Source organism: Salvelinus fontinalis, chromosome 37, assembly GCF_029448725.1.
Source record: "Salvelinus fontinalis isolate EN_2023a chromosome 37, ASM2944872v1, whole genome shotgun sequence".
In the NCBI taxonomy this organism is placed as follows: Eukaryota; Metazoa; Chordata; class Actinopteri; order Salmoniformes; family Salmonidae; genus Salvelinus; species Salvelinus fontinalis.
The window spans coordinates 16,362,047-16,388,924 of record NC_074701.1 but is presented as its reverse complement, the minus strand read 5'-3'; the positions used below and the strand labels follow the sequence as shown (position 1 = coordinate 16,388,924).

At 43.5% G+C, this 26,878-nt stretch overlaps 1 protein-coding gene across 4 annotated transcripts; it reads left to right on the top strand.

Moving 5' to 3' along the window:
* The first annotated feature begins 15,338 nt into the window (after nucleotides 1-15,338).
* Nucleotides 15,339-26,694, top strand: LOC129836249 (synuclein-like). Of its 4 annotated transcripts, none has more exons than XM_055902153.1 (6): nucleotides 15,339-15,735; nucleotides 20,431-20,472; nucleotides 20,625-20,752; nucleotides 21,632-21,685; nucleotides 24,489-24,527; nucleotides 25,089-26,694. In XM_055902153.1, the coding sequence occupies exons 1-5, from the start codon at nucleotides 15,615-15,617 to the stop codon at nucleotides 24,525-24,527; spliced, it is 384 nt and encodes a 127-aa protein (XP_055758128.1). In that variant the 5' UTR covers nucleotides 15,339-15,614; the 3' UTR covers nucleotides 25,089-26,694. The 4 variants fall into 4 exon arrangements, with proteins under 4 accessions (XP_055758128.1, XP_055758130.1, XP_055758131.1 ...); XM_055902155.1 differs by having other exon boundaries at nucleotides 15,340-15,735; nucleotides 21,632-21,661; XM_055902157.1 differs by lacking the exon at nucleotides 15,339-15,735 and adding an exon at nucleotides 15,774-15,878.
* The last annotated feature ends 184 nt before the right edge of the window (nucleotides 26,695-26,878 follow it).

Genomic DNA, 26,878 nt, shown 5'->3' with positions numbered 1-26,878 from the left:
GATTACAGGCTCAAAATGGCCAGAAACAAATAACTTTCTTCTGAAACTCGTCAGGCTATTCTTGTTCTGAGAAATTAAGGCTATTCCATGTGAGAAATTGCCAAGAAACTGAAGATCTCATACAACGCTGTGTACTTCTCCCTTCACAGAACAAAGCAAACTGTCTCTAACCAGAATAGAAAGAGGAGTGGGAGGCCCCGGTACACAACTGAGCAAGAGGACAAGTACATTAGTGTCTAGTTTGAGAAACAGATTCCTCACAAGTCCTCAACTGGAAGCCTCATTAAATAGTACCCGCAAAAACCAGTATCAACATCAACAGTGAAGTGGCGACTCCGGGATGCTGGCCTTCTAGGCAGAGTTGCACAGAAAAAGACATATCTCATACTGGTCATTAAAAAGAAAACATTAAGATGGACAAAAGAACACAGACACTGGACAGAGGAAGATTGGAAAAAAGTGTTAGATTCGTCTGTCCATATGTTTGAGGTGTTCGGATCACAAAGAAGAACATTTGTGAGATGCAGAAAAAAGGAAAAAATGCTGGAGGAGTGCTTGACGCCATCTGTCAAGCATGGTGGAGGCAATGTGATGGTCTGGGGTGCTTTGGTGGTGGTAAAGTGGGAGATTTGTACAGGGTAAAATGGATCTTGAAGAAGGAAGGCTATCCCTCCATTTTGCAAAAAAAAATCTCTTCAAACTTCACTATGGCCAAGACCAAAGAGCTGTCAAAGGACACCAGAAACAAAATTGTAGACCTGCACCAGACTGGGAAGACTGAATCTGCAATAGGTAAGCAGCTTGGTTTGAAGAAATCTACTGTGGGAGCAATTATTAGGAAATGGAAGACATACAAGACCACTGATAATCTCCCCCGATCTGGGGCTCCACGCAAGATCTCACCCCGTGGGGTCAAAATGATCACAAGAACAGTGAGCAAAAATCCCAGGACCTAGTGAATGACCTGCAGAGAGCTGGGACCAAAGTAACAAAGCCTATCAGCAGTAACACACTACGCCGCCAGGGACTCAAATCCTGCAGTGCCAGACGTGTCCCCCTGCTTAAGCCAGTACATGTCCTGGCCCGTCTGAAGTTTGCTAGAGAGCATTTGGATGATCCAGAAGAAGATTGGGAGAATGTCATATGGTCAGATGAAACCAAAATAGAACTTTTTGGTAAAAACTCAACTCGTCGTGTTTGGAGGACAAAGAATGCTGAGTTGCATCCAAAGAACACCATACCTACTGTGATGCATGGGGGTGGAAACATCATGCTTTGGGGCTGTTTTTCTGCAAAGGGACCAGGACGACTGATCCGTGTAAAGGAAAGAATGAATGGGGCCATGTATCGTGAGATTTTGAGTGAAAACCTCCTTCCATCAGCAAGGGCATTGAAGATGAAACGTGGCTGGGTCTTTCAGCATGACAATGATCCCAAACACACCGCCCGGGCAATGAAGGAGTGGCTTCGTAAGAAGCATTTCAAGGTCCTGGAGTGGCCTAGCCAGTCTCCAGATCTCAACCCCATAGAAAATCTTTGGAGGGAGTTGAAAGTCTGTGTTGCCCAGCAACAGCCCCAAAACATCACTGCTCTAGAGGAGATCTGCATGGAGGACTGGGCCAAAATACCAGCAACAGTGTGTGAAAACCTTGTGAAGACTTACAGAAAACGTTTGACCTCTGTCATTGCCAACAAAGGGTATATAACAAAGTATTGAGAAACTTTTGTTATTGACCAAATACTTTTTTTCCACCATAATTTGCAAATAAATTCATAAAAAATCCTACAATGTGATTTTCTGGATTTTTTGTTCTCATTTTGTCTGTCATAGTTGAAGTGTACCTATGATGAAAATTACAGGCCTCTCTCATCTTTTTAAGTGGGAGAACTTGCACAATTGGTGGCTAACTAAATACTTTTTTGCCCCACTGTATATGTATACGTATATATACACATACATATACGGGACCCAACTGCTTTCAAAACTCAATTGGAATGCATACAACAGAAGTTCCCCATACTGTGCAAATGATGTATTGGCTTTAGGAGGGAGGGTGTATAGCTAATTGATTTACCCAGCAGGCCCAATGTATGAGTTTCCTCTTAAATCACAGAAATTGATGTCGCTTGGTGAACCAAGACTAAGACTAAGGAGAAAACTCATCAACTGTGACTGAAGTTTAAAGTTGACATGGGAATAGAGCCTTTCCGGCCCGATGATGAATGTCCTAAATGTCGAAAGGTCAAGGAGAGCACAGGGCAATAGTTGAAGGGACAGGGAGGGAGGGGGGTTGGAGGGTTCTGTGGAGTTAGACCAAGCTCAACATCAAAGTTGGCAAAGCTGGACACCAACACTGTCAATTTAGTGCTATGTTTTTGTTTTTCCAAAAGAGAAGCAGTGAGATTTGATTTGCCTTGAGAAATACGATGACGAAGGAAATAGGCAGCTTTTCTTTACTGTGGGACCCCGGTGGGGTCTGAGTACCTAAAGGAAAACATCAGTAACCTGGTACAGGCGATTCTTGAAATAACCCAAGGCTGTGACTCACCCAACAGTTTTCTAACAAAGCTGACGACAAGCTAAATGTCACGGGCCCATGTCCAACTTCCAAGATTTTTTGTAACAGGCATACTTTTGTTTCACACACACCCCACCCATACTGAAACTGAACATTCTGGGCTCCACATTAATTGGATAAAAGCATCCTCTTGCTGTTTGGATGAGGAGGCCATGTGAGGTACTGGACCATTATTGTCAAAGTACAAGGAAAGCCCTCTGATAAATGTGAAAAATTAGGAAACAACAGTCAAATGATGCACATGAGCAGTTTTCAAATAGAACTGTAGTCTTAAGACGCAACTAAAAGGGTTGGGGGGAGGAAATCAAATCAGAGAAATTGGTGAAAACCGTAATATCTCTTTGAGGGTATATTAGACTTCTGTTTCACAGGGAGTGCTGAATAATAGTCCTTTGGCCAATAGCCATATCAATATTAAAGTGGCGACATGATCCTTTCCATGTTGCTGTGAGGCACAGTGGGACGCCGTCAGCAGACTGTATTGATGCCACGGCTGGCTGCTCTGAGGTAATATCTATTGCGTCTCGCGTCATAGATTTTTTTTATGGCCTCGTTACTCCTCCTGCCCGGCCCCCACTGTATGACTATACACGAGTGCATGATGGGACGGACTGCAGCGATGCACTGATCTGCAAGGTGTGGTGGCAGCAGGCTTTGCATGGTGGGTCTGTCTGGAACTAACTGGCAGCAGTCACGCTATTTGGCACTTTATTTATCACTGTCCTGAATGGAGGCATTTGGTGGAACTGAGAATAAGGGGAGGATTATATCTGCCGATATCGCGCATCCGCATCTGCGGTTAAAGATGGCAGAGCTAGAGCTGTGTTTGTCAGACCAGGAGACATCCCGAAAATCAGTCTTCTCACACATAAGTCTGTAGCGTCCGAAAGGTTGGCCTAGAATCTATGACCACTCTATTGAAGCTGAGACTCTCACAAACACTATGGTTTTCTCCGTTCTGTCGTCTGAAGACCCAGTACCAGTGCCTAAAATAAGGCAGTGGGAGAAGACAGATAAAGGGGATAAATACATGTAAAATATATATATAGTTTCCGGATCTTTCTTATTTCGCCCAGATATAGGACAGACATTTCAGAACAAACTCCCTTTAGATTTCTTTGGGGACTGTTGTTCCATGTAGTGAATCTTTTATTCATTGCGTTTCTATTGGCTAATAGCAGTAAGCACCCTGGCATACACAGGGCTTAGACTCTAGAGGGTTAACGGACATTAGGACACTTGGGTTGTCCTCTCCCACTGCCTGAAGAGGAGCAGAGAGTAGAGAATGATATGGAGAGACTTGAGTAACAGCTATGAAGTGGTTAGCCGATTACCACCACAATAATATTGCTCTATGGATTCTGGCAGTTGGAGTTGGGGTTAAGAGACTATAGCTGACTCCATTAGTGTTGATATAACATTGGAGAATGGTGAGAGGGTCTGTTTAGGAGCCTGTGTAGTCATAAATCAAATCAACGTTTATTTGTCACGTGCGCCGAATACAACAGGTGTAGTAGACCTTACAATGAAATGCTTACTTACAGGCTCTAACCAATAGTGCAAAAAAGGTATTAGGTGAACAATAGGTAAGTAAAGAAATAAAACAACAGTAAAAAGACAGACTTTATACAGTAGTAAGGCTACATACAGACACCGGTTAGTCAGGCTGATTTGAGGTGGTATGTACATGTAGATATGGTTAAACTGACTATGCATATACGATGAACAGAGAGTAGCAGTAGCGTAAAAAGAGGGGTTGGGGGTGGTGGGACACAATGCAGATAGCCCGGTTAGCCAATGTGTGGGAGCACTGGTTGGTCGGCCCAATTTGAGGTAGTACGTACATGAATGTATAGTTAAAGTGACTATGCATATATGATAAACAGAGAGTAGCAGCAGCGTAAAAAGAGGGGTTGGGGGGCACACAATGCAAATAGTCCGGGTAGTCATTTGATTACCTGTTCAGGAGTCTTATGGCTTGGGGGTAAGAACTGTTGAAGCATTTTTGTCCTAGACTTGGCACTCCGGTACCGCTTGCCATGCGGTAGTAGAGAGAACAGTCTATGACTGGGGTCTTTGACAATTTTTAGGGCCTTCCTCTGACACCGCCTGGTGTAGAGGTCCTGGATGGCAGGCAGCTTAGCTCCAGTGATGTACTGGTCCGTACGCACTACCCTCTGTAGTGCCTTGCGGTCGGAGGCTGAGCAATTGCTGTACCAGGCAGTGATGCAACCAGTCAGGATGCTCTCGATGTTGCAGCTGTAGAACCTTTTGAGGATCTCAGGACCCATGCCAAATATTTTTAGTTTCCTGAGGGGGAATAGGCTTTTCGTGCCCTCTTCACGACTTGGTGTGTTTGGACCATTCTAGTTTGTTGTTGATGTGGACACCAAGGAACTTGAAGTTCTCAACCTGCTCCACTACAGCCCCGTCGATGGGAATGGGGGTGTGCTCAGTCCTCCTTTTCCTGTAGTCCACAATCATCTCCTTAGTCTTGGTTCAGTTGAGGGATAGGTTGTTATTCTGGCACCACCCGGCCAGGTCTCTGACCTCCTCCCAATAGGCTGTCTCGTCGTTGTTTGTGATCAGACCTACCACTGTTGTGTCCTCTGCAAACTTAATGATGGTGTTGGAGTCGTGCCTGGCCATGCAGTCATGGGTGAACAGGGAGTACAGGAGGGGACTGAGCGTACACCCCTGGGGAGCTCCAGTGTAAAGGGGTATGATTAGTCCCAATGGCATCAGCATTGATATCCTGCTGACTCCAACTGTTAATGTCTACTGCAAGATCATCATTTAACTGGATTAACACCGTATTTTAATCACTCTTTCATTGATAGCCTTTGTTTTGTTGGACTTAAGGGACTGTGCAGTCTCCATGTGCAATATACTTGGCCCATAACAGTGTGTAGGCCTATATACTGTAGTAAACCCTAGATGAGGACATCAGACAGTGGCATGCTTCAACCAACCACCATGTGTAATTTAGCAACCCCTTGCTAATATGTCCTCTCTCGACATTTAATGAGGGGGAGGCCACGTGCATGGGTCCTATATTGATGACCCTCCATGTGCCTGTTTTGTTTTCATGACAACAGTGAACCAAAATACATCAACCCAACCCTAACCCGGACAGCAAACTTTTACAGGACTTTTAAACTACATGATTGACCCCCCCATTCTTCGTCTTGGCAGTAACAAATTTACACAGCAGATGTGTTAGAAGCAAATGTTTTTTTATGTATCTTGGCCACGTCAACAATAGGTTTTCAGGCAGCACTCCAGCAGTCATTCACCTTCAGGTTTTTGGATAAAGCAGTGGTCGTCACACTGATGTACTGTATCACAGCTCTATCCTCTCTCTCCTTTCTAAAGGGCAACCATTTTAACTTAATCAAATCCAATTGTGTTCGTCACATGCTTCGTAAACAACAGTTGTCGACTGACATTGAAATGCTTACTTTTAGACCCGTCCCAACAATGCAGAGAGAAATAATAGAAAAGTAAAACCTGTAATAATACATATGCAATGAGTAACGATAACACTCAGTGTATGCACACACTGTATAACTAGGAATAAAGTGACAGATAATAAACAGTAGCAGCAGCGTATGTGATGAGTCAAAAAAGTTAGTGCAAAAGGGGTCAATGCAGATAGCTAAATAGTTAACAAAATTGCTACCCAGACTAACTATTTAGAAGGCTTATGGCTTGGGGGTAGAAACTGCTCAGTGTACTGTTGGTTTCAGACTTGGTGCAACGATATCGCTTGCCTTGCGGTAGCAGAGAGAACAGTCTGTGACTTGGGTGGCTGGTGTCTTTGACATTTTATAGGCCCTTCCTCTGACACCGCCTGGTATAGAGGTCCTGGACGGCGGGGAGCATATGCCCTTCCCTCTGTAGCGCCTTGCGGTCGGATGCCGAACAGTTGCCAAACCAAGCGGTGATGCAGCCAGTCAAGATGCTCTCAATGGTACAGCTGTAGAACTTTGAGGATCTGAAGTCCCATGCCAAATCCTTTAACTCTTGAGGGGGAAGAGGCGTTATCGTACTCTCCTCACAACTGTGTTGCTGTGTGTGGACCATGATAGATCGATAGTGATATGAACACTGAGGAACTTGAAGTTCTGGACCCACTCCACTACAGCACTGTCGATGTGAATGGAGGCGTGCTGGCCCTCCATTTTCTGTAGTCCACGATCAGCCTCTTTGTTTTGCTGACGTTGAGGGACAGGTTGTTGACCTGGCACCACACTGCCAGGTCCCTGACCTCCTCCCTATAGGCTGTCTCATCGTCGTTGTTAATCAGGCCTGCTGGAGGTCATTTTGCAGGGCTCTGGCAGTGCACCTCCTTGCACAAAGGCGGAGGTAGCGGTCCTGCTGCTGGGTTGTTGCCCTCCTACGGCCTCCTCCACGTCTCCTGATGTACTGGCCTGTCTCCTGGTAGCGCCTCCATGCTCTGGACACTACGCTGACAGACACAGTAAACCTTTTTGCCACAGCTCGCATGGATGTGCCATCCCGGATGAACTGCACTACCTGAGCCACTTGTGTGGGTTGTAGACTCCGTCTCATGCTACCACTAGAGTGAGAGCACCGCCAGCATTCAAAAGTGACCAAAACATCAGCCAGGAAGCATAGGAACTGAGAAGTGGTCTGTGGTCACCACCTGCAGAATCACTCCTTTTTTGGGGGTGTCTTGCTAATTGCCTATAATTTCCACCTTTTGTCTATTCCATTTGCACAACAGCTTGTGAAATTTATTGTCAATCAGTGTTGCTTCCTAAGTGGACAGTTTGATTTCACAGAAGTGTGATTGACTTGGAGTTACATTGTGTTGTTTAAGTGTTCCCTTTATTTTTTTGAGCAGTGTATTACATAAGAACAACAGTGCACCACTAATAAAAATAACATTTTTTTATAATAAATGCGCTTTCCCACACGTTGTATAGCGGAAGCTGTCCACCTTTCTTAAACATCAGTGCGCTGTTGAATTGGCGCATTTTCCTAGAACATGTTGCTATGTGCATAACCAGCATATTGGTGTTGAGAACAATGCGGCAGAGGCAGCAGCGGAGTTAGGAGACGATAAAACAGTACTTGCCTTAATTGACTAAGAAAACTGAGGAGATAAACAACAACTTAATTAGATCTATAATCAATAACCTAACTGTTAAATGTGCCTGGCTTTATAAATCATCCATATAAACTCAGCAACAAAAGAAAACGTCCTCTCACTGTCAACTGCGTTTATTTTGTGTAAATATTTGTATGAACATAACAAGATTCAACAACTGAGACATAAACTGAACAAGTTCCACGGACATGTGACTAAAATAAATGGAATAATGTGTCCCTGAACAAAGGGAGGGGGGGGGGGGGGGGGGGGGGGGGGGTCAAAATCAAAAGTAACAGTCAGTATCTGGTGTGGCCACTAGCTGCATTAAGTACTGCAGTGCACCTGCACCTGATTTGCCATTTCTTGGGGAGATGTTACCCCACTCTTCCACCAAGGCACCTGCAAGTCCCCAGACATTTCTGGGGGGAATGGCCCTAGCCCTCATCCTCCGTCCCAGACGTGCTCAATGGGATTGAGATCCGGGCTCTTTGCTGTCCATGGCAGAACACTGACATTCCTGTCTTGCAGGAAATCAAGACAGTCGTTTCTCTTTGCTTATTTGAGCTGTTCTTGACATAATATGGACTTGGTCATTAACCAAATAGGGCTATCTTCTGTATACCACCTCTACCTTGTCACAACACAACTGATTGGCTCTATTAATTGAAATGTATTCCAGGCAACTACCTCATGAATCTGGTTGAGAGAATGCCAAGAGTGTGCAAAGCTGTCATCAAGGCAAAGGGTGGGTAGTACTTGGAAGAATCTAAAATATATTTTGATTTGTTTAACACTTTTCTGGTTACTACATGATTCCATGGGTGTTATTTCATAGTTTTGACAATGTACAACGTAGAAAATAGTAAAAAGAAAGAAAAACCCTTGAATGAGTACTGTAGGTGTCCAAACTTTTGACTGGTTCTGTAGGTTAGGCCCTATTGTTCAAGTGCATGCGATGCATACATGTGTCACATTAAGAGAGCAAGGGTTGAGGGAATAGGGAATGTTTTTCCTAAGCAAATTAGGGTTTTCGGTAACAGAACTTTTCAGTCAGAAATGGCTGTAATTATGTTGCAGCTTCAATGCGATAAACACTGTTGAAGTTCTGTAGTGGTAGCTGCAGCATGGAGGAGCGAGAGAGAACGGTGCTAGTCACAAAGTCACTCACTGTCATTTTTTTAAACACAGCTCAGCAATTCTGAATACAATCAAATCAATTGCGGTCGTACTCCCTCTAGTCATTTGTGTGTCTTAATTATTTAATTGAGCAGTGTGCTTAAAGGATCAGTCACGCTCAGTGCATATAGTTGATTTGATTTAAACACATAGGATGTGTCTATATATGGTAAAATACACATTTAAATTGGGTCAAGAGAGAACTCAAAACAAAAGATGCCTGATCTTAGTAAAGCACATGTAGCTACCGCCCTGAATGGACTGGGATTTATTTTAACTTAATTTGTTTATTTCACCTTTATTTAACCAGGTAGGCCAGTTGAGAACAAGTTCTCATTTACAACTGCGACCTAGCCAAGATGAAGCAAAGCAGTGTGACAAAAACAACAACACAGAGTTATACATGGGATAAACAAACCTACGGTCAATAACACAATAGAAAAATCTATATACAGTGTGTGCAAATGTAGAAAGGCAATAAATAGGCCATAGTGGCAAAATAATTACAATTTAACATTAACACTGGAGTGATAGATGTGCAGATGATATGCAAGTAGAGAATACTGGAGTGCAAAGAGCAAAAAGATAACAATGTGGGGATGAGGTAGTTGGGTGGGCTATACACAGATGGGCTGTGTACAGGTGCAGTGATCGGTAAGCTGCTCTGACAGCTGATGATTATAGTTAGTGAGGGAGATACAAGACTCCAGCTTCAGTGACTTCTGCAATTCGCTCCAGTCATTGGCAGAAGAGAACTGGAAGGAAAGCCCACGGTCCCGTGTAGCTCAGTTGGTAGAGCATGGCGCTTGCAACGCCAGGGTTGTGGGTTCGATTCCCACGGGGGGCCAGTACAAAAAAGTATGAATGTATGTACTTGTAAGTCGCTCTGGATAAGAGCGTCTGCTAAATGACTTAAAATGTAAATGAAAGGCGGCCAAAGAGGTTTACAGTCTAACCAGACACCTAGGTATTTGTAGTTGTCCACATGTTCTAAGTCAGAACCGTCCAGAGTAGTGACACTAGTCGGGCGGGAGGGTGCCGGCAGCGATCGGTTGAAGAGCATGCATTTAGTTTTACTAGCATTTAAGAACAGTTGGAGGCCACGGCAGGAGTGTTGTATGGCATTGAAGCTCGTTTGGAGATTTGTTAACACAGTATCTAAAGAATTTTTATTTTATTTTTTTATTTTACCGTTATTTTACCAGGTAAGTTGACTGAGAACACGTTCTCATTTGCAGCAACGACCTGGGGAATAGTTACAGGGGAGAGGAGGGGGATGAATGAGCCAATTGTAAACTGGGGATTATTAGGTGACCATGATGGTTTGAGGGCCAGATTGGGAATTTAGCCAGGACACCGGGGTTAACACCCCTACTCTTACGATAAGTGCCATGGGATCTTTAATGACCTCAGAGAGTCAGGACACCCGTTTAACGTCCCATCCGAAAGACGGCACCCTACACAAAGAAGGGTCAGATGTTTACAGAATGGTGTCGTCTGCGTAGAGGTGGATCAGAGAATCACCAGCAGCAAGAGCGACATCATTGATATATACAGAGAAAAGACTAGTCCTGAGAATTGAACCCTGTGGCACCCCCATAGAGACTGCCAGAGGTCCGGACAACAGGCCCTCCGATTTGACACACTGAGCTCTATCTGAGAAGTAGTTGGTGAACCAGGCAAGGCAGTCATTTGAGAAACCAAGGCTATTGAGTCTGCCGATAAGAATGCTGTGATTGACAGAGTCGAAAGCCTTGGCCAGGTCGATGAAGATGGCTGACCAGTACTGTCTTTTATCGATGGCGGTTATGATATCGTTTAGGACCTTGAGCGTGGCTGAGGTGCACCCATGACCAGCTCGGAAACCAGATTGCAAAGCAGAGACGGTATGGTTGGATTCGAAATGGGCAAGTTGCGCATGGGCAAGTTGCTGTGGGGGGTGCAGAGCTGTTGGCCGGGGTAGGGGTGCTGTGGTTCTCAACACAGAGGTGTTGTACTGTATCTGAAATGCTCCACTGAATACAAAATACATAAAAGGCTTAGACCACATGTTGGGGAGAATAGGAGCTTTTTAAGATTTAGCAGACTTTGTCTGTAGGTCATCTGACACATCCTTTATGCCAAAGCTGAATCCTAATGAAGGACTTCAGCTCCTTTCAGCCTGCGGTGGATGTGGAGATTGTGGACATCCATCACTCTCCTTCTCCTGTCCTGGTCTATAGGCCTTGCCTCCTGCTGCCACTCCCAACATGGTCATGTGCCTTGGCACATGATGACAGGGAAGGGAGGGTGTAAAGAGGGAGATATTTCACAGAGAGTCTCGTGATCTGTATTGACCACTGCTCTTCTGACCATCGTATCACTCCACTCCTGCAGATAGCAGGCGATCTGCTATCACAGCTACCCATAGGAGCCGATTCACTATGCATTCTCTCCTTGTTATATGAGAAGTGAGCTCCTCTAAAAATAGCCCTGCGCTGGCCCTTAGCCAATCCGAGGAAAGATGGAGGCTGCAGGGAGGAGGGAGAAAGGTGGCTGGGGGAGGCTGGTCGGGTATTGGGGCTGCAGGCAGGCTGCCATGTTGTCTGCCTGCTAGAGGTTATTCTCTGAGTCACGCTGTTTTCTGCCCAGGATTCAGGACACAAGGGAAGGGAGGCAGCTGCAAATCCGGGACTGTGCAAGGTGTCTGGCCAACAACCCCGATCACAGGGGTGAAACGTCAGCTTTTTTCAGCCTGTTCAGGGTTTAAATGGACGACTCCAGGGGAACCGAATGGACAACAAACTGATTTACAGCAGAGATAATGGTGCAAAAATGATCCAATTATCACTCTCCATTTGCAGATCTTAATTCATTTTCCAATTGGCCACTTACCCTGAATATAAATATCATCTGGGAAGATATTTTCTCACATTCTAAGTGCTTTATCTTGTTACATATTAAGGGATAATTATTTTCAATTGTATAATTTTGACCTTTTAATAATATGAGGTTGGAAATGGCGCTAGGGGATGATCTCCTCCACACCTTATTTACCACCCCTGGGTATCAAAGGCCAAAGCAGTAGTAGGCTATATTGTAAAACCCATTATCACAGTGTAGGCAATCCTCCGTTTCTCATTAATAGATGAGGTCATTGGTTGTCTGAATGGGTCCATAGAACCATTTCATTACTCCTGAGGATGGTTCCTCTTTACACTCTAATGGACATCCACACCACTGGGACTAAAACTCTAGGTCTCCGATTCCCTCTCATCCCAATAAGCCCTAACACAGCAGACGTTAAGTCCCCAATCTCCCATACACCTGACCTCAACATCTTTTAGCACTCTCTTAGCCCCTCCTTTCCATGTGATTCTCATTCAATGTCTGTTTCGTTCATACATTCACGTCACATGCATCGTACAGAGAATCGGACATTAATCAGCTTAATTAGTAATACCATGCTACCTCAGGATATATCCCCATCCTACTTTCCTTATTGATACAGAGGGGAGTGACATGGTGTCTGGATCTCTATTTCCTTATTGATACAGAGGGGAGTGACATGGTGTCTGGATCTCTATTTCCTTATTGATACAGAGGGGAGTGACATGGTGTCTGGATCTCTATTTCCTTATTGATACAGAGGGGAGTGACATGGTGTCTGGATCTCTATTTCCTTATTGATACAGAGGGGAGTGACGGTGTCTGGATCTCTATTTCCTTATTGATACAGAGGGGAGTGACATGGTGTCTGGATCTCTATTTCCTTATTGATACAGAGGAGAGTGACATGGTGTCTGGATCTCTATTTCCTTATTGATACAGAGGGGAGGGACATGGTGTCTGGATCTCTATTTCCTTATTGATACAGAGGAGAGTGACATAGTGTCTGGATCTCTATTTCCTTACTGATACAGAGGGGAGTGACGGTGTCTGGATCTCTATTTCCTTATTGATACAGAGGAGAGTGACATGGTGTCTGGATCTCTATTTCCTTACTGATACAGAGGGGAGGGACACAGTGTCTGGATCTCTATTTCCTTATTGATACAGAGGGGAGTGACGGTGTCTGGATCTCTATTTCCTTATTGATACAGAGGGGAGTGACATGGTGTCTGGATCTCTATTTCCTTATTGATACAGAGGGGAGTGACACGGTGTCTGGATCTCTATTTCCTTATTGATACAGAGGGGAGTGACGGTGTCTGGATCTCTATTTCCTTACTGATACAGAGGGGAGTGACATGGTGTCTGGATCTCTATTTCCTTACTGATACAGAGGAGAGTGACATGGTGTCTGGATCTCTATTTCCTTACTGATACAGAGGAGAGTGACACGGTGTCTGGATCTCTATTTCCTTATTGATACAGAGGAGAGTGACATGGTGTCTGGATCTCTATTTCCTTATTGATACAGAGGAGAGTGACACAGTGTCTGGATCTCTATTTCTTGCTGGATAATGTTGAGTGGAGACGAGTGCAGCTGACATCAATAACAAGTTGTGTTTCTCTGATAGAACATCAAGTCACGATGACCATAAACCCTGTTGTTTAAGTGTTTCCCTCAACGGCACTACAGCACTCTCCTTATAGAAAGTCCTGAGCTGTATTCAAATGAAGCATACGTACATATACAATGATACTACTGTATATTTATATAGCTATATCTCTAAAAATACACTGCTCAAAAAAATAAAGGGAACACTTAAACAACACAATGTAAGTCCAAGTCAATCACACTTCTGTGAATTCAAACTGTCCACTTAGGAAGCAACACTGATTGACAATAAATTTCACAAGCTGTTGTGCAAATGGAATAGACAAAAGGTGGAAATTATAGGCAATTAGCAAGACACCCCCAAAAAAGGAGTGATTCTGCAGGTGGTGACCACAGACCACTTCTCAGTTCCTATGCTTCCTGGCTGATGTTTTGGTCACTTTTGAATGCTGGCGGTGCTCTCACTCTAGTGGTAGCATGAGACGGAGTCTACAACCCACACAAGTGGCTCAGGTAGTGCAGTTCATCCAGGATGGCACATTAATGCGAGCTGTGGCAAAAAGGTTTGCTGTGTCTGTCAGCGTAGTGTCCAGAGCATGGAGGCGCTACCAGGAGACAGGCCAGTACATCAGGAGACGTGGAGGAGGCCGTAGGAGGGCAACAACCCAGCAGCAGGACCGCTACCTCCGCCTTTGTGCAAGGAGGTGCACTGCCAGAGCCCTGCAAAATGACCTCCAGCAGGCCGTTTGATTTCACAGAAGTGTGATTGACTTGGACTTACATTGTGTTGTTTAAGTGTTCCCTTTATTTTTTTGAGCAGTGTACTTTATCTGCACAATGAGTATGGATAGCTTTTACAGGTCAGGCAATCTAAAAGGGCTCTCTGCCATTCACTTTGATGTAGAGTGGGGGGGATGCTGTGTGTATTGAATGGATGTGCTTTAGCAGCCATGTGTAACTAGCTTCACAAGCGCTAATTATAGCTCTGGGCGTCATGATCCATTCCCCCTCCCAGTCCTCTTGCTGCTAATGAGATCCAATACGGTTGAGCGACCACACACATCTCATTAGTTGCCTGTATGGTTTTCTGTATTATTATTATTATTACTATGAGAGATCGCAGTGGCATCTCAATTTCCAGGGAGAAACCAGATGATCAATGTACGAGTAAGTGTGGAGTGTGGTGTATATACAGATGTAGGATCTTAATTTGACATATATTGTCACAGCAAGAATAATCCTGCAGCAACAGTATTTTAATATTTGTTACATAATGTTGCTTGATCGGTGGTTAGGCTATTAGCTGGCCAAAAATAGGCTACATGAAAAGTGCAATACTGTTAATATAACCATGTGTTAGTGTGGGTTTTCAGTGAATTTATGTCAAACACGAAGCTCATCTTCGGGAAAATTCTCAGCAACAAAAGAGTGATCAAATTAAGATCCTACATATGTACCGGCTATGCATTATGCATAGTGGGATGTACAGTATGTACAATACAGATGTAGGATCTTAATTTGATCACCCTGTTGCAGGAGAACATTCCTACAATGCAGAACATTTTTTACTTGTAGTTTACTAGAGGTTTAAAAAGGCTTCTTAAATTTGGAATTTCCACTTTGAAATGTCAGACTTGATTTTCCCTTACAAAAAATGTTATTAACCCCTACAAAAAGTACCATTAATTATAATCCACATAATAACTGCAGTTTTGGTGTTGAATAAAATGGAAAAGGTGTCATTCCAGGGTTGACACATAGATAAATCCATTCTTGAATAATCCACTAATCCTATTTGTATTTGCCTCTGTGTGCACGATAGCAGAAGAAATGGCGTAGGGAGCATAACTGAGAAATACAGCGTCTTGTGGAATCCATCTCTGCATTTCTGCTCCTCGCCCACTTGCTCTCTCTTTTTCTACCTCTTCTCTCCCATCTCTTTCCATCCCTCTCTCCCAGCCTCTCCATCTCTCTCCCCTCCCTCTCTCCCTCTCATTCGCTCAGCTACTCTCCTTGTTGAGGGTGTTCCAATCTGCCTCAACAGTACAGATCAGTCCAGCCCCGCTCTCTCATAAGAGCAGCGCATGCACGTACGCTCGCACACTCACACACCCAACACGCAGAGATACAGACTCACAGGCACGCTCACACACACACAGACGCACACGCAGACAGGCACACCGAGCAGCTTAATCGACCAGCTCCAAGACGCAGCCAGAGCCAGCTAAAAGACACAGCCCCGTAACAGCAGACCAGCATGGATGCACTGAAGAAAGGATTCTCAATGGCCAAGGAGGGCGTCGTGGCAGCAGCGGAGAAGACCAAGGCAGGGGTGGAGGAGGCAGCTGCCAAAACTAAGGAGGGAGTCATGTATGTGGGTGAGTACAGGAGTGATGGTAAAGGGTGTGGAGGATAGACAGAGGTGGTTAGCTGAAAATAGTACATCACAGTTTTTATGTGGGATAATCTGTTTTACATTTTGATCCTATGACGCTTGCCTGCTGTGCTTGTTTTTTGATGGGTGAGTGCACTAGTCTGTCTGCGAGGTTTGAATAAAATGGGATCGACATCCAGGCAGTGCATGTGCTAAATCTTACTAGTGTTGGAAACATAGATACTGTAGAGAGCGGGAGGGAATTTTGAACAAGAAAAAGAGAAAGATGACGAAGGACCGAAGGATAGGGGCAAGAGAATGGAGAAAAGGAGGAAGAAAGGTAGAGGAAGATATATATTTATTTGCACATGCCTCAGGCACAAGATGTTCTAATTAAAGAGGAAAAGTCTTGTTGAGCAGTGCTGAGGTACTCTATGCATTATGTAGTGGATAATGGCCAACAAAATATTGTCAATAATATTGATGGTCATATAAATGATATGCAATCTCCTATCTCTCTACATGTGACACACACACATTTTAGAGCAGGGGAGGTGATTGTACTATAATATTGCTCAGTGTTATCAAGCTGAACAGATATGTGTGTCTTCACATATTTAGATGGGTGTGTATGTGCTTGTTAGCTTGTATGTGTGATAGTACAATATGGTGGTACCGGGGTGAGAGGGAGGGGTCTGTGAATCTGCTATGCCACCCACCCGCCTGCCTGTCTGCCTGCTGCAGCAGTGAGATTTATCATGGGCGTCTCGGAGCGTGACTAATGCAGCTCGCCCCATGGTCAGAACCCCCCGTCAGCCCAACCCCACCCAACCCAACCCAGCACAGGCCAGTTCAGCAGCCCTGAGCACCACTAACACATACAGAACACTGAGACATCGAGAGAACACTGACACATTAGAACACTGAATCATACACAGATTCACACAGAACGCTGAAACATGACCCTGTCTCTCACCGCTTTAATGCCATGTGACCCTGTTACAGCGATGACAACCTGGAGAAAAGGAAAGGGAAGAGAGGGAAACGATAAACAAATGAATGGAACATTTGGGAGTCATCTGATTCCTGGTTTCATTTCCGGTAAAAGGAGGGGAGAAGCGAAAGGAAGAGAGAGAAAATGAAAAAGAGATCATGAGAATGAGGTAACGAGAGAATGAATGAATGGGTGGCGCACTCTCAGATTCCAATAATTACAGTTAGTGGGATTCTCATGCATTGGCTGTCAATAAGCAAAGACAGAGGAGGTGGCTGTATCCATCCTTATCCATTAATCAAAAGTCATCCCCACCACAGGGGATCCACCCTGTTCTGCTGAAGGACCTCGTGGAGCCATTCGGCCACAGAGGGAAGGGCCCATCACATTTCACTGGTTTATTGATCTTCACAGCGCTGTAAAGAGATCATCTGACCTCTAACATTACTGCTCAGTCATATCTTATCAGCTTCATTTTTGTCTCCTTTTTTAAATCTTTGTCGTTCTCTCCCCTTCGTCTGAAAGCCAATGCAGCGTACCAATCCCCCCATCCCTGTCAAAGTGTGAATCCCTGTATACCCATCCAAATACATCACTGGACTTACTGTGGCTGGGACAGTCAGATCTGCCTTTCTATGATCAAACAACTGTCAGTCTTGAGACAGTGGCTCTCCTTCACTGCCTGTATCTCTTCTCAGTGAGCGATCCTGACAGACAGATAGCACTGATAAGTAGACTGTGGGGTGGTGGTGGGATGAAGGAGGTGGGGGTGGCAGAGATTGGAGTGACGGCTAAAAGAGTGGCAGCATTCTACTCCGGAAAGGCAAGCAGATATGCATAGACAGCCATACACCCATAGAGAGAGCCCAATGCCCTACCAGGGGAGCTAGCTGCGGGGCTAAGAAAAGAGGGAGTGCCCTGAGACAGTGCTGTCGGAGCAGTGGAGCGTGCTGAGCGTACTGACACACGGCAAAGGCCCACCAGGCCTCCATCAAGCACTTTACTGTCTGAGTCATCTACGGTATGAGAGAGAATGGATTAGGATTTTTTTTTAAAGAGGAAAACCATCTCAAATCCCCCCCTGTCCCTGATCTGCTGCCTCTCTATCTACACTGAGTGCTAATCCTTAGAGTGTGTGTGTGTCTGTGTGTGTGTCTGTGTGTGTGGCTGATGCTCCTGGGTGTGTGGCAGACAGTCACGAGGCCCAGTGTGTGAGGAGGGGCGGAAGAGAGAGGAAGGTAAAATCACAGATGAGAGGTCAGCGTTACCTTCGTATGTATGTAATCATCCCATTATGTCTGGATTGTGCCGCTCTCCATTCAGCACCACATTCACTTAGCCATTTTGTTCTCTCTCCCTCTGGTCTCGCTTCCTTTTCTGTCTCAGACAGAAGTGTCATTTTATCATAGCAGGATGTCAGTAAATCTAGACTACAACAGTGTAAATTAATCAGAGAGAGATGCAATGGAACCAATCTCAAATGAACACCCTAAACACATAATTGTTGTGCAGTGTGGCGTTCATGTGATGCTAAATATCTCTCTTGTGACAGACTAAACAATTAGCTTGCCAGCGTGCATGTGAAATCTGGTTCTGGGTGCAGAGATTACTACATACAAAATCAAAGATGCTATCACGTTCTTATGAGACAATGAGGTGCTGTATTTCAGTTGTTATCTTTGCTCGTAATCACTCTAACATTGTGTTTTGTGGGTGTGTAGTCATGTATTATACTATCAGTATCTACCATCTCAGCTGCAGAGGAAGTATTTGTAACCACAGATTGTTCGATTCCTCACAAAACTGACCATGTTACAACGTCGATAGTTGCTTGGCGATATTACCTCCTCTGTATTGATTACAGCATTGACAATACAATAGCCTGGCTCCTGTGTCTGTCTGTGTTTGTCTGTGTTCTACATAGGACAGGAGGACTTTAGCCCATGGCAATTTTTACGTCGCCAGTACTAAATTAGCCCATTGTCGTGAAGGGAATACAATAACAATGACACGCTTGACAAGAGAAATGTGTTTGTGTGTGGGGACTGGGAGGGACTTTCAAACACGTCTCCCGGCTCAAAGGGTCAGAAGGGAGAACAGAGCAAGCCTTGTTGTGTGGGAGGGAGGGAGGGAGGGAGGGAGAAATCCACTCCAATGCTCCATGCCAGTTGTTTTGAGGACGTTGAGTGGGTTTGGCTGGCCAGCAGGACTCGACCCATACAGTTCTGTGGCTGGTGGAATGACTGACCTTTTCTTTCCTCAAGGAGTCTTTGTGAGGCAGAGATGGGCTGAGCTCCAAAGGGCCCAGAGAGAATGGGAGAGAACAGACAGTACTGGACCAGCTGAGCAGAACCCATTGGTCTTTAAACAGACACCAAGGATCTGGCCCTATAAAATAACCATGAGAGAGGGAGACTGTTTCTGTGCCCAAATCATTAAGTATTGAAGTGTTAGGGAAGCCTGTAGATGTTGATCGGGCTTGTACACTTCTCTACATATTTATTTGGACAGTAAAGGTACAACTTTTAATTTAGCTCTATACTCATTTTGGATTTGAGATCAAATGGTTCATGAGTCGGCAGTACAGAATGTCACCTTTTATTTGAGGGTATTTTCATACATATTTGTTATTTAGAAATGAAAGCATTTTATGAATATAGTCCGAGAAAGGCAGTTAACCCACTGTTCCCCGGGCGCTGAAGATGTGGATGTCGATTAAGGCAGCCCCCGCACCTCTCTGATTCAGAGGGGTTGGGTTAAATGTGGAAGACACATTTCAGTTGAAGGCATTCATCTGTACAACTGACTAGGTATCCCCCTTTCCCCTTCCCCTCCATTTGAAGGTGTTTTAAGTATTTGTACAAATGAACGTATATGTGGATTAATTCCTAGCACGCAATGATTACATCAAGCTTGTGACTCTACAAACTTGTTGGATTCCTTTACAGTTTGTGTATATGAATAATGTTTTGTTTATATGATGAGTAAGAAAGTTAGAGGCATAAATATCATACGCCAGAAAATGCTAACCTCCCCTGTTATTGGTAATGGTGAGAGGTTAGCTTGTCTTGGAGGTATGATCTTTGTGCCTCTGTGTCTCTCTCACTCATCATTCATGATTCCTTCATGATTATCTATAATCATGGTAGCATTCATGGAGAAGTGATCAGAAACATATTCTATTCTTATTTACAATAAAAGTGACTACAAAATGACACAATACATTACTTACCATTCATTTCTATTTTGGTCACAAAATAATCTGAAACACAACCAAAACAAACTGCAAATGCATCCAACAAGTTTGCAGAGTCACAAGCTTGACGTAGTCATTGGGTGCTAGGAATATGGGACCAAATACTAAACTTTGTGTATTGTATGAACATAACCTAAAATAAAAGGTGACATTCTGTACTCTTGCCTCATATGAAACATTTGATCTCAATTCCAAAATGCTGGGGTATAGAGCCAAATTAAACGTTTTAGCTTCACTGTCCAAATAAATCGGGAGTGGAGTGTATAGTATATTGTACAACACTTGGTGTCCTTACTGAGCTATTCCATGTTACCAAATGATTTTGGTTGCATTGATAGTGGAAGGGGTGAGTTACCCCCATCCAATGTTAAACGCTTTGAGTTTGAGAAACGCTATTTAAACATAAATCATCTACCTCTTTTTAAGAAGGTTGTTTCTCTCTCTTACAGGGAACAAGACGAAGGACGGGATGGTAGCAGGTGTGAACACAGGTAAGCGCAACACTACCCACAGAAAATACACTGCATTACATTTCTAACTATACAGGGATCAGACTCACACAGGTTTTTTCACGTACCAAATTCTGAGAAAAAACATTGGTCCAAGGGACAGAGTATGACAACTCCCTGTCCCCTTTTCCCAGTGGCCCAGAGAACGACTGACCAGGCCAATATTGTCGGGGACGCAACGGTCGCCGGGGCCAATGAGCTGTCTCAGCAAACAGTGGAGGGGTTGGAGAATGTGGCGGTGAACTCCGGATTGGTGAACCAGGTGCGTCACATCCTGCCTTTTCATATTGTGAAGATGACAAACTCCTCTCCTCTACAGGGAACTGTGGGCTGGTCGGTTGGAGGTGGTTGAATTAAAGCCATATACAGTTATAACTAGGGTTGCAAAGCTATCGGTAATTAACAGGTCATGTATGGTAACTTTGGTCATTTATACTTGAATAACGTATACAGAATGCATTAGTTTATAGTATTCCTTTTTATGTTCTATACATTTGAGTCCATATTGTCCATGAGTTTCAAGTGGATAGACCGTAAGGTTCAAGAGAAAAATAGCCTAATGCATGAAAAAAGCATATAATCAACAATGGCACTCTTCTAACTATTGTCTTTTTTCACAACTCTCACCAGTTTGACCCCACAGCCTGGTTTCATAGACTAGACATAACATAGTAAATATAAATCCGGGGACATCCAAATTAGTATGATATGTTACGTTTGGTATGGTTTTATAAGACAGATGGTTACTTACAAAATGCTCTGAAGTACCCAAAAAGGCCGCTAGATGTCATCTGATAAAATGGCATATTCCTTGAACGTTCCCAGAATTCTGGTAGTTTACTGGTAAACTTCAAAAGTTTCCACTATTATACCCTCCCCTTTGCAACCCTAGTTATAACAGGGTTGAGATCAGCCTTTGGATTCCAGGAGAGGAGTCTTCAACATGTCCTTCTATCAGCAATCTTATCCTGGTCAAAAACACTTGATTGTTCGAGGGTTGACTTGTGTGCAAATTTCTTGTCAGTTATAAGGAATGCTGAGTTAAAGGATCAAAGCCTACTTAGACATTTCTGGTCTGTGAGTGTTGTTGGTAACTTGTATTGTTTCTTCTCTTTCCACCCATAACTGGGGCGTCTGGCAGGAACAGGGACAGGAAGAAGCTGTAACTGAGGTGGCTGGTTCTGGTTTGGAAGGGGTGTGTGGTGGAGAGTTTAGTAGCACAAACAAATGAATGAATGCTCTGCATGATGCTTGCTGCCTTTATTGCCTTATGATTGAAGCACCATGACTTTATATGCAGTAATTAGCAGTCAAGGTAGATGCTGGCTGGTAGGCTACAGTGGTGTTTGGGTGCTGGTTGGCTTGAAGGAGGACAGATCGATGTGCGACTGCTCAGCTCCAAATGAGTAAATATTTCCTCAAGCTGTGAGTGTATGTTCACACTGGGTAGAATTCCAACCCACGTGAAAACGTGGGGATATGGAACGTAATTTCCTTTTCATGCACTTTTCTCTCTCTGCGTTTTATGACCTTGAATTTAAGCATGAGAATGGCATGCTATTCAAATGCTATTAGTTTGGGGTGGAGATGGAATAAATGCAGTGTGTCTACAGCTACACCCTATTCTGACCTTGACTTAATTCCACCATTTTTACGCGCATGGAAACCATGAATAAGGTCTAGCGAACCTGCCGGGTCCATGTGGAAAAAGTATCTCCTTTTTTTCCGATAGAAATAACACCATTCTACATGCACTATACTTTACAACTTGATAAGAGGTGAATGAGTAATGCGTTTGGATAAGGGAATTATACGTACAAATGACACTTGTCATATGGCAGAAAACTGAAGGATATCAACTTTCCCACAGTAAAGTTTAAGAAACGCTGTGCCATTATGCAGAATTTGTATGGTCTTCTACCTTGCAGAGATGGGCACTCTCAAATGTCATTTATTTACATTTTTTTATTACTATGTCTTAATTATCATGTTAAATATTAACCACTATCAGTATCGACCATCTGCAGGCCTAATAACCACATATTCAACTGTCAATTTACTGTTAGTTCCCTTCAGTTGGTATAGCCTACATTATCAGTCCATTTAATTACATTGTTTCATTTACCTTCATTTGTACACTTCTTCCTACATTACCATGGGTTGAAGAACTGAATGTGGACATTTTCAGAATGAATCAAACTACTGTTTTCTTTCTTTCGTGCTTAAAGGCTCTTCAAAACTGTATGATTCAAAAATAATTTCCTAAACCTAAATAATCTACAAAATTTGTATTTTTTTTATCTACCAATTGGTGCTGAAACTAAGACGAATATGCATATATTTAGATGGCTTTCTAGCAATGATCTCTAATATTCGGAACCCTTTCTCTCTATATATTCTAGTGAGTGTCGAAAAAATTCAAATTTAAAAAGGTACATCATATCATGGCTTAAGATAAATGTACTGAAAACTCTACTGAATGAAAACTCAATGAGAAGATCTGTTGGCCAGCAAGTGGGTTTTTAGCGATTGAATGAAATGTATTCAGAGCGCGCAAGGTTTGCCACACCTGCAGAGTCTGAATATCAAACACAAGAGAAGTGTGTAGAAAAAGAGTACATTTCCTAAATCTGAATCAGCCCCATTGAGAATTTTTTTGCAAGAACACAAGCCCCAAATCATAAAATGAATTCAATAGAATACAGACCATTGAAAAAATGTTATGAATATAAATGAATTTAAAAGGTAGAGTATAGATCCCTTTCAAATATGAAATTGATGAAGGTTAATTTAAAAGCTGCCCTCCAGTATGTTGTGGTCATTTGTAGTGCAGTAAAGATGGCGGTGTCCCCGCTACATTAACATGCTTCTCCTGCCTCTGACCCAGCAGGTTGGGCTCTATGGCTGCAGGACAGATGGAGTGTACTCTGGGACAACATCTTTGTTTGTTAGCAGCATATTGATAGCATTACTTAATTCCACTCATTTGAAATATGTTCTTTGTTCTTGTTTGTGGGTGTCGGTGAACATGCAGGCATGCGTGAGTGTACGTGTGCGTGTGTGCACATGTGTGTGTCCTTTCTTCTCTCAGGCTCTTTGTAATATAAAGCAAGATCCATCTGTAATTAAATCCACAGCCCTAACAATCTCTCCATCGCTCCTCACCGCAGTAGGCAATCAACCCCCTTCCTTTTTCAATCTCCTATCGCTCCATCTCTCTCCCGGCTCTATTATATGTTCATTTTCAAAGGCACTAAAAATCCTTTTGTAGGAGAGTAAAGTAGAGGCAAGATCAAAGTAAACAACCGTAGACATACTATGATATGGCACAAATCATCCTCATTATCACATTTTCAGTCACTGTTATAGAATGTGGTAAGGACATGATTGCGGCAACTTCTTGCTAGAATGATTACCCACCAATTCTAATCATAAGAATAATTATATTGGTGATTGAGCTCATAATTATTCCCACAGCAATAACATCATATTAACATTTCTATAACCAAATCAGGGAATAATGCTACTTCTATGAATAATCACAATCAAACTCCAGACTATTCACCAAACTAATATCCTAATTCCATGCCGGGAGTCAGAATGATAATTTCTACCCTAATACAGAGATGATTGCGATGGTAATTGTTGGGCATGAATCAACTGAGGAAACCATCAAGGATCTTTTCTCCTGAGTGCCTGAGCCCCTGATATCTCAATGTATTGTCTGCCACTGAAGCCATAACTACAGTACTAAAGAGATGCCTGTGCATGTCGATTAACCAGAACCGTGGTTTGAAAACACTAACATCTCTCTTTCTCTCCAGCTTAACCCTCCTCCAAATCCATTACTCACATGCTCAGCTGGAGATTACATCAGAGGAAGTTGTCATCGCCATCCTCCTCTGTAGCAGCAGGGGCGGCTGCAGAAGTAGTAGTAGTAGAGATGATGTATATATTAGTTCTCTTGCTAATCCGCTTTCTTTGTTTGTGCCACACAGGGTGACTTCTCACAGGGAGCTGAGCAGGCCGGACAGTAGGTGAGTGTATGTTTGTACTTGTATAGAGGGGTGGGTTCTGTGTGTGTGCGTTGACATATTAATGTGCAAATGTTTACGTATAGTCAGGGGGCAAGGTGGTATATCTTCTTGAAATAGCGATATGTTAATTTGATGTGCTTGAGGGAGTCCTAAAATTGCTGTGACATTTGATGCTGTGTCCAAATAACAGCAGGCGATCTACTGATGTGTAACGGTAAAGCGTTTAACTTTAAGGGTCATGGCAAAAAGCCTCAGCGCACAGAGTCATAATGGACATACAGTGACAGGTATGGGGCTAGATGTGAGCTAGGGGATTTTTTACACCTGGGTATCAGTCAACCATATCCTAATGCAGGAACTACATGTTCTCATAAATTGAAAGCACACCTTTTAATACATGGGGACCGAAAATTAGGGTGGCACCAAAGCTGCCAGATAATCCACTACTCTGCCAAAACGCACATGTTGGCTAGTCCATTTTGATGAATACATCTGCAGCAGAAATCTGTTACTTCTGCTTCTCTCACTCACAATATTTAAAATGTTCTCTCTCTCTCTCAGGAGTGTTGGTCCTGACCTCAGTGATCAGCAGCGGCCTCCCTCGTCTTCTGTTTTAGAAGAGCTGCTGCTTGTCCTGCGTCTCCCATCGTCACCTCATAGGGTCCTGGGGAACCTTACTGCCCCCAGCGTCTCCTCTCTGATGCTTTCTTTGTGTGACTCGATGGAAACAAAAAATTTGAAAAGATCCTCCCCAGCCAAAACAACCCTCACCATAAACACTCTACACATTCCTACCCTAATGCCTTTACCGTCCATATACCTCATCCCCGACATTTACCCACCTTACCACTGTGACCATCCTCACCCACCATCCTCTGTGCCCACTCAAGATCACCTTACCACACATACAGTACACACACGCATATACACCACAACGTTGAGAAAGAACAATATATTTTTTTCTCCCCATGAGGTTCGGCAATGTGAGACTTACTGGTAGTGTTCACGCTGTCATCTAACACAACACCTGTACTTATACTGTAGATGTACTTATGATGTACTTATATCAGTGTATGCTTTAGTCAGGTCTGTTGATTAATATGTGTTTGAAGTCTGTGTATATTTAACCCCTTGTGTCTTAATGCCTGACATCCCCTTATTATGACAGATCAGGGGTCAGAGTGAAAGTGGAGTTATGGGTTAACAGTATCATATTGTCTGTTCACTCCCCATATTCACGTGACCTATCACGTTACCCAGTCTCACACCTTCAATGGGGCTGCAGTACATACAGGGAACTATGTATCTCAAAAAGATACTGTCTGGTGTTTCCAGCTGTCTTTCCCCTCAAACCTGGGTCTGCAATTAAAGAGTTATCAAAGAGAGAAAGGTTACATCAGGAGTTTGCAATGGCCTTTATAATTTGTTTGACTAGTTGCAATGAAAGGCAATAAATAAGATCTGTTGAGGTGTTTTTGCATGTGATCAGATTAAAGATAAAGTGTAAAGGGCCCAACAGATTCAGTATGTAGGCCTACCTCAGAAGTGGATGCAAGTAGTCGACAGGTGAAATACCTTGACATCAGTGGAGGCTGGTGGGATGCGCTATAGGAGGATGGGCTCATTGTAACGGCTGGAATGGAATATATGGAACGGAGTCAAACGTGGTTTCATGTCATTCCATTTATTCCATTCCAGCCATTACAATGAGCCCATCCTCCTATAGCGCCTCCCACCAGCCTCCACTGCTTGACATCCCATACATCTGGTCTCAGAGGAAACAAATCTCTCCACCCATTCGTCATGCTTTTACTGTTCAGTCATACAAGCCACAACTCCTGTCACTCAACAATGTGCCCTGGCCCCTCCCCTGTGTCTGCTCTCCTGGATAAAACAGGTCTTTTAAACCATTACAGTGTTTACCCTTTGAAGCCATCTGAAACGAGACTGCATGTTGCCTTACTAACAACCAGACACATACTCAGACACACATTCATTGGTACTAAAAACAACCTCACAAACTAAAATGCACATATCACACATTTATCCAAGAATTAGAGGTGACACTGACACACATTCACACAGAAATGCAAATATATGTTGGTATCAAAGCAGACTCTTTTATAAACAGTACAACTGAACTGAAATAAATTGTTTAAATCCAAAATACTTTATTTCTGTTTTTTATTATCTTTGACTATGGGATAATAATTTCCTGAGACAATACCAAATTGGGGCAAACGTACCTAGACTGCTCATTTTAATTATTTACACTTTTTCTCATGCCTGATATTCTTGGCTCCTCCTTTATTATTCTCAGCCCCCCCCCCCCCCCCCCCCCCCACACACAC